Source organism: Manacus candei, unplaced genomic scaffold (genome assembly GCF_025592945.1).
Source record: "Manacus candei isolate 608988 ecotype Guabito, Panama unplaced genomic scaffold, ASM2559294v1 h1tg000028l, whole genome shotgun sequence".
Lineage (NCBI taxonomy): Eukaryota > Metazoa > Chordata > Aves > Passeriformes > Pipridae > Manacus > Manacus candei.
In genome coordinates this window covers 40,686,272-40,693,732 of record NW_026138076.1, presented here as the reverse complement: position 1 = coordinate 40,693,732, position 7,461 = coordinate 40,686,272, and the positions used below count along the sequence as shown (strand labels likewise).

General features: G+C 41.3%; 1 protein-coding gene across 1 annotated transcript; it reads left to right on the top strand.

The window, feature by feature from the left end:
* The first annotated feature begins 1 nt into the window (after position 1).
* ABRAXAS1 (abraxas 1, BRCA1 A complex subunit) lies at positions 2-7,417 on the top strand. Its single transcript, XM_051790738.1, has 9 exons — positions 2-136; positions 1,263-1,353; positions 2,681-2,717; positions 3,592-3,658; positions 4,340-4,533; positions 5,177-5,296; positions 5,614-5,698; positions 6,181-6,289; positions 6,441-7,417. Exons 1-9 carry the CDS (start codon positions 50-52, stop codon positions 6,866-6,868), a joined length of 1,218 nt encoding a protein of 405 aa, XP_051646698.1. The 5' UTR covers positions 2-49; the 3' UTR covers positions 6,869-7,417.
* Positions 7,418-7,461: the final 44 nt, after the last annotated feature.

Genomic DNA, 7,461 nt, shown 5'->3' with positions numbered 1-7,461 from the left:
GCTGGGGGCTCCCGCCGTGCGGCGCGGCCCGTCCCGCCATTGCCGGGGCATGGAGGGCGAGAGCACCTCGGCCCTGCTCTCGGGCTTCGTCTTCGGCGCGCTCGCCTTCCAGCACCTCAGCACCGACTCGGACACGGTGGGTGCCGCGGAAGAGGGGACCGAGGAAGCGGAGGGAGGGAGGGAGGGGCCGCCCCCGCCGTGGCCGCGCCGCCGCCGGGCCTCCCCCTGCCCGGGCTCCCGGCGCGGCCCCAGGGCTGCGGGGCTCTGCCGCCCCGCCGCGCACGGGAGTCGCTTTGTGTGCGAGCGGCGGGGAAACGCGGGGTCTTCCCGGTAAACCGGGAGGCTGCGGCGGCTGCAGCGCCGTGTCTGCCCAGGAGCGAGCGAAGGGCTGGTATGGCCGCCTAGCCCCAGCCTGGGCGGCGGGCAGCATCCGCACAGCCGTGGGCTGCTCGCTGCTCAGCGAGGAGGGACGGGAGACAGCCGAGGAGGATGCATCACTACTTGTTGGGTTTTGGTTTTTTTCCCCTCGGAACTACGGGCTAGTATTGAAAAATTAGTGAAAACCTCGTCTGTTTAAAAAAAAAAAAAAAAAGTTCATTTTGACACCTTTTCTTCCTTTTCTGAAGACAGCATTTGGACTTAATATGAGAGGGAAAATCCTCTTAAAATATCCTGAGTTGGAAGGGACCCATAGGGATAATCAAAGTCCAACTCCTGGCCCTGCATAGGAGGACAGCCCTAAGAGTCACACCACGTCCCTGAGAGCATCGTCCAAACACTTCTTGAACTCCTCTGTCGGGCTTGGTGCCGTGACCACTTCCCTGGGGAGCCTGCTCCAGTGCCCAACCACCCTCTGGGTGAAAAACCTTTTCCTTTATCCAGCCTAAACCTCCCCCAACTCAGCTTCATGCTGTTTCCTCGAGTCCTGTCACCAGTCACAAGATTGAAGAGATCAGTGCCTGCCCCTCCTCTGCCCCCCACAAGGAAGCTGTAGACTTCAATGAGGTCTCCCTTCAGTCTCCTCCAAGCTGAACAGACCAAGTGACCTCAGCCGCTCCTCATACGGCTTCCCCTCAAGGCCCTTCACCATCTTCATGGCCCTTCTTTGGACATTCTCTAATAGCTTTGTATTTTTCTTATATTATGGCACCCAAAATTGCACGCAGGATTAGAGGTAAGGCCCCACCAGCACCGAGTACAGCAGGAGTGTCTGTTTAATGCTACGGTTAACATGAACACTTTTTTCCTCTTCCCCTCTACAGGAAGGTTTTCTCCTTGGAGATGTGAAAGGTGAAGCCAAGAACAGCATTACTGACTCACAAATGGATGATGTTGAAGTTGTTTATACAATAGGTTAGTCTGTCCATATTTTTAATGCCCTGCTTGGTTTCAGGCAATATATGAATGCTTTAGTTTTGAAGGAGGGGCAGTCAAAAACTTAGAGCAATATCAAAGCTGTGAGATCCAGGAGTGCATGTTGGTGTAAAAAACGTTATTTTGCAACATTTTAATTGCTACAAAAGTTGCAATTACTACTGCAGAAAACAGAGTAACTTTAAATAAATACTAGTTCTTAGTTCCTTGAATAGCTGCTCTTTACCAAGTATCTCGTCAGATTAAAGGTAATTTAGGGTTTAGACTGCTACTTTGTCTTGGCCACAACACAAACTCTCCTGAACTACAGTTGCCCTGAAAAATTTGGTCTATTTCAGTGATGTGACCTGTAGTGTATTAGCATTTATTACCTCATTGGGAGCTTATAAAATACTGTGTCTGAAGGCTGCAAGCTGTTTATTGATTTCATTAAGCAGATGTCAGATGTATTTTTTTTATAGTCTTCATGGGATTGGAGTGGATGTGCATTTTATACTGGCCCTTACATTTGTATACATACATGCACACACAGTTAACTCCATTCCTTTCAAATGCAGTTATACAAAAAGAAACAGAACAAGGTAATGCAGCATGTGCCTTCTTGCCAATCTTCTGGAAAATAAGGTAGGGAGAAATTACAACTCATTTTCTAGTTTTACTCTAGGATACAATTAAGGTGTAACACTTTCCTTCACAGAGTCTCACAGCTGAACCAAAAATGTGGGGAATTTTTTGCAGTGGCATTGATCAGTTACCCAGAGTCTTGTCATTACATTCTCACAGGCAGACTTAGTTGCTCTAAAGTTTGGAGGTTTTTTTCAGTTATCTTGTGAAAATGAAAACAGTGGAGAATTTAGGTTAAAAAAAAAGGATTTAGAATGCCATTTTTTTTCTGGTTGTCAGCCTCCCATTTATCTACCCTGTGGGTTTCTGTTCTTCAGCCTCATCTTACTAACGGCATCTATGCCTTGTTGCAGAGTAACTCAAGGGAAATCTTTCATATTACATACTACTCCTGTACTTTGACAGAAGGGAGAGAGAAATAAAATACCCAACTTGATTTTTCATTTGATAAAATACACAAAAAAATACAGTTTACAGAAGTGGTTCCCTTTACATTTGAACAAATTAATTAGAATATATTTTATAAATATTTCCTTTCTTCACCTTATTAATGCATTTGTTTTTAAGAAATTATATAAAATTATTTCTTGGTTCTGCTATGAGTTTAATACTGATCATAGCATACAGAAGAATATACATTATGAACTGATGAACCTGGTGTAATATTACTTTCACTTTCCAGATATACAGAAGCATATTCCCTGCTACCAGCTGTTCAGGTAAGAGTCTTAAGTAAACAGAGACAAAATGCCTAACTTGAACTCTTCAGGATTTAAACTTATATTACATTACTTGAGAAAATCACACAATGTAACTATAGTAGCCATATCAACCTCTTGGAATAACAGATGCAAAATGCCTTATGTTATTCCTATTCTTTTTTATTATGTCTTTTTTTTGGTCTTTGCCTATGTATATGGAAAAAGAGACATGACACAGTGCACCTTCTGGTGAGCTATGATACCATACGAAGTAAAGAATAATATCAACATACTGAAAAAAACATTGCTTTACTAAAAGCATACATTCTCGCCACTCACCCTCAAAAATAATAATAATAAAAATTTTAAAAATAAATAAAAAGTACAGCCATAGGCTTCTAAGTGGGTCAATAAAAGAAACACTTGTTAGCCCCATTGCAGGAGTAGTTTCAAAAGTTAGTATTCAGAGTTCCATCATGTTCCAGATGGAAACACAGCTGTGCAGGTTTACACCCCTGTAAGGGGAGAATCACAGTTTCCTTCTCAAACCTTTCTGAAAATTAATAAACCCAGCTCTTATTAGAAATGCATTTTATATCAAATTGAAGGTATCTTATTTTTTTGTAGTTCAGAGAACACAGGTGCTACTTTTAACTTATATCCCAGCAGCACTGATGCCAGAAGAGGATCTGGGCTGTACAAGACCTACTACAGAGCTATTTGAATAATGAAATCACCCGGCTCTGTCCCAGCAGAGAAGCTGTGGCAGCATATTGTTATGCTTAATAGGAGGGGGAAAAGACTATTAGAGACGATTACCAGAATGTTAGTGAATAGTTATTTCTACAGTAGCATTTTTCCCCCTCTAATTGTCCTACTTTTCTTCTTCTAGCTTTTATAATTCTGCAGGAGAACTGAATGAACTTGCCCTGAAGAAAATACTATCAGGCTGTAAGAAGGTATTTTATTTTCAAATCTAAACCATACTGAGGAGCTTACTGAAATTTTGGAGGCTGTTCTGGATACCTTTTGCATCAAGCTTTTTTTCTCTTCTCATTTTAAATCTTTTATCTAGTCCCATATGCTGCTGGTCAAGGCAGATGCATCATCTCTTCCCCCTACAAAACCAGATTAGGTTATCTTTGGTATATATATCTGTAGGGTTTGGTATATATATGTCACAACTTTATTTGTTCTTATTAATTTCCCAAGTGAACACTTCAAGTATCCCAAAGGAATTCTATCAATTTCTAGCTTAAGATGAGTTAAGGTCAGCTTGCTCAAATGGTTAAGCACCATTTGACCAAAAAAAATTAGTCTTCTCTACAGAAGAAATTTTTGCAGGGGGAAGGTATAAGCTGAAAAGAAACAAACCACAAAATAGCAGAACAAAGTTTGCAGAGTTTCAGCTTGAGCACAAGCTCAGAAACAGGCCAGTTCAACACATGGTTTTGAAGGAAAGAAGCTGCCATACTGGAATTAGGCTTAGATGTTTTAAGGGTTTCAAGTTAACTGCTTGAATATGTACATATCACCAGACAATTCAGACTTGTGACTTTGTACTGTATCAACCTTGCTTCACTGTGACACACAGGGACAGCAGAATTCAACACTAACAATGATTTTTCTTCTGCCTGCAGAGTGTAATAGGATGGTACAAATTCAGACGTAACACAGACCAGACCATGACATTCCGGGAGAGACTCCTCCATAAGAACCTGCAGTCACACCTGTCAAATCAGGGTCTTGTATTCCTTCTGTTAACCTCTAGTGTGATGACAGAAAGTTGTTCTACTTACAGACTGGAACATGCCTTACATCGGCCACAGGAAGGGTAATAATTGGTTTGTTTTCTACAGCGTGTGCTCTAACTTGAAACAGTTGTGGGGTTTTTTTTTTCACTTTGTTGCAACTGAATTATTAACACTGTTTATTTTACCCTTGAAACTTATACATTAGGTAAGATCCCTCCTTATATTGCTAGAGCACAGTTCAAAGCTTACCCTGGGACTCTATTCTGGGATGTCCCTTTATATCTGTAGTGCCAGCATCACCAGGCAGACACTGTCAGCATATTTATGTACATAAGCTGTTCTTGATCAAGTTGGTTTTCTCTATAGGACTTCAACCATCCATGGTGTTTATCTTGACATATTAAGATATCTAAATTGGTGGTAAATATTTTCAGAGACATGCTGCCCACAGGCTAGGCTTAACAAGCAAGAGGCTAGGCTTAACAAGCAAGTATTGCATTATTGTGTATTGTACTCAGAAACAGGGGAAATAATACAGGCTCAGTGTCTGGTTGCTCCTGGAGTTTGCCTTTAGCCTCATCTGTGTGTCATGTAATACATTTAGCAAGGACTAACTATACTGTAAACCCCCATCTGGGATGCTTAACAGTCAAGAACTGTTAACTATCAAAAAGAGGTCTCTGGATGTTAATAGATCATGTTTTTATACTTCTGCTTTTTCAGTCTTTTCCAGAAAGTCCCTTTGGTGGTTACCAATCTGGGTATGGCAGAACAGCAAGGCTACAGAACAGTGTCTGGCTCCTGCGTATCTTCTGGCTTTGTGAGAGCAGTAAGACAACACAGGTACAATGACATACTGACTGACAGCTGTTGCTTCCCGTTAACATAACTATACTTACCTTTCTATAAAAGCATTTAAGTGTTTTTGCAAATGCTACAGCTATATCCTGCTCACTTTTTGTCCTTTATCTGCAATTATTTAGCATTCCACCACACTTGGAAATTAGTTCAGTCCCATACTCTGCCAGGAGAGCAGCTGTCTGTCTCAACATAGGCACCTGCTACTGAAGCTCAAAATGCTTATTTATTCTTTAAAGCTCCTACAAGTAAGCACTGGGATAACTAACTTGCAATTATACAGTTACATTCTTGGCCCACAGGTCAGAGTTCTTTCATGAGGATGGATCCTTGCAAGAGGTTCATAAAATAAATGAGATGTATGCCACTTTGCAGGAGGAACTCAAGGTAAGCCAGGCATACCTGCCTCACCTTTGGCAGTACTACAAAACTGAAGTCAAGCAGAGGGTAGAACATCTTGCACTACATGAGAAACAAACCTGTGTCTTGGAAGGGCATCCGAAAGATCAGGGAGTTCCATTTACTATCAGCAGCTGCACATTATGTTCTCAAAGTTGAAGACTTAAGGTTCCATTTGATAGAAGCACACTGATAAATCTTCAAGTTCACTAATAAATTCTCAGAAGAGGATTATTTTGAAGTTTGTAGTTTGTTAGATCTTCTTTGCTTAGATAGGAACAAATAAAACATCCTGCACCTCATTCAACACAAGGTTTAAGTGATCTCTAAAATTCACCTCAACTTCATTACTTAAGCTTTTACTACTTTGTGTCCAACTTAATTGTGAGTACCTTTAAGGATTTTGCAACAAGGTCAAAGTCAGCTTCTGTGAATACTATTAATCTGATCAAATGCCCTTTTTCTTGCAGAAAATATGCTTTACAGTAGAACTCAGTGAACGATCTGTAGAGAAACTTTTAGCAGAGGTGAGGCAATTAAAAGAAGAAATAAAGAGGAAAAAGCAACAAGGTTGTTCAGGTAAGTTAACCAAATGTAATGCCAGCTTTAGACTTCCAAAGTTTGTTCAATTGGCCGAAGCAGAAAACACTTCTGAACTTGAGGCAGCCAAAACAGCAGGGGTAGGAGTGTGCAAGAGGTTTTGCAACTGTAACTTTTTTTTTCCCCCCAGGAGAAGACAGAAACTACACAGGAGAGCCAAAGGAGAATGTTCTCCTTTGTCAGGCACTGCAAACATTTTTCCCCAATTCTGGACTTCAGACATGTATTGTTTCCTTCAAAGGCCAACAGATATCCAAGAACTGCTGTAACATTAACCATAATATTAATGTCACGGACAAACTGACTCTCATGGTAGAGGAAAGAGACTTCACTGAAGCTGAAACAAGACATCTAACCAAGCGTAAAGTCAGAGGGACCACAACAGTATCAAAGTCATTCAAGAAATCCAGATCATTGCAGCTTCACCGAGAATCACTTGCAGACCCAGAGGACAGTGACCAGGACAGGAAGCTTACACTGAGCAGCACTGAATCAGACGAGGATGTGTTGGAAAAAAATAGAGACACAAATGAATACCCACACTCTCCTACTTTCTGAGCTGTTAATGATTTGTCAGATGACTTCACACCAAAAGCTACTGCCAGCATATTCAAGTGATGTGTCAATTTTCAGCACTGCAGGGATGTATATAACTTAATCCATTTTTGCAAAATGTACAGGGTTTGTTTGGGGTTTCTGTCCAGTGCATGAATCCTGTTCAGCATAACAATGTCCAGATGACATTCCCTCATTTTGCCTTCCAGAGTTCCATCTGTAGTCTCTCTCAGGGTTTAAAGACTATGCCAGCAGTCAGATAAGCACATACTGCCTCAAACTAATACAACTTCAAGCTGCTGTTGAAGAAGCAGTACTATCCTTTCCTCAGCAGAAGCTGATGCAGGCAGCACCAAATGAACACAGATAACTTAGAATTAGCAGTCTACTTGAACTGCCACATTTTAAATACTTTTAATTTATCCTTAGGAAACCAGTACTTGTTCATTTCCCCCCATCTTACAATCCAGAGAGGATAAAAAACAGCCACCTAGAGTTTAACAAGACCTGTGAGCTCAGAAAGGGGTCCAGAAAGCTGCCAGTTTCTCTTACTGCCTTAATATTTCATACTTCCTTCAGACAATAAATTTTAGAGA

Excerpts from the sequence above, each read along its gene's own strand:
- ABRAXAS1 (XM_051790738.1), top strand. The coding sequence starts at position 50 with ATGGAGGGCGAGAGCACCTCGGCCCTGCTCTCGGGCTTCGTCTTCGGC. Across the intron at positions 137-1,262 it reads TCAGCACCGACTCGGACACG|GAAGGTTTTCTCCTTGGAGA; the intron begins GTGGGTGCCGCG and ends TCCCCTCTACAG. Across the intron at positions 2,718-3,591 it reads CCCTGCTACCAGCTGTTCAG|CTTTTATAATTCTGCAGGAG; the intron begins GTAAGAGTCTTA and ends TTCTTCTTCTAG.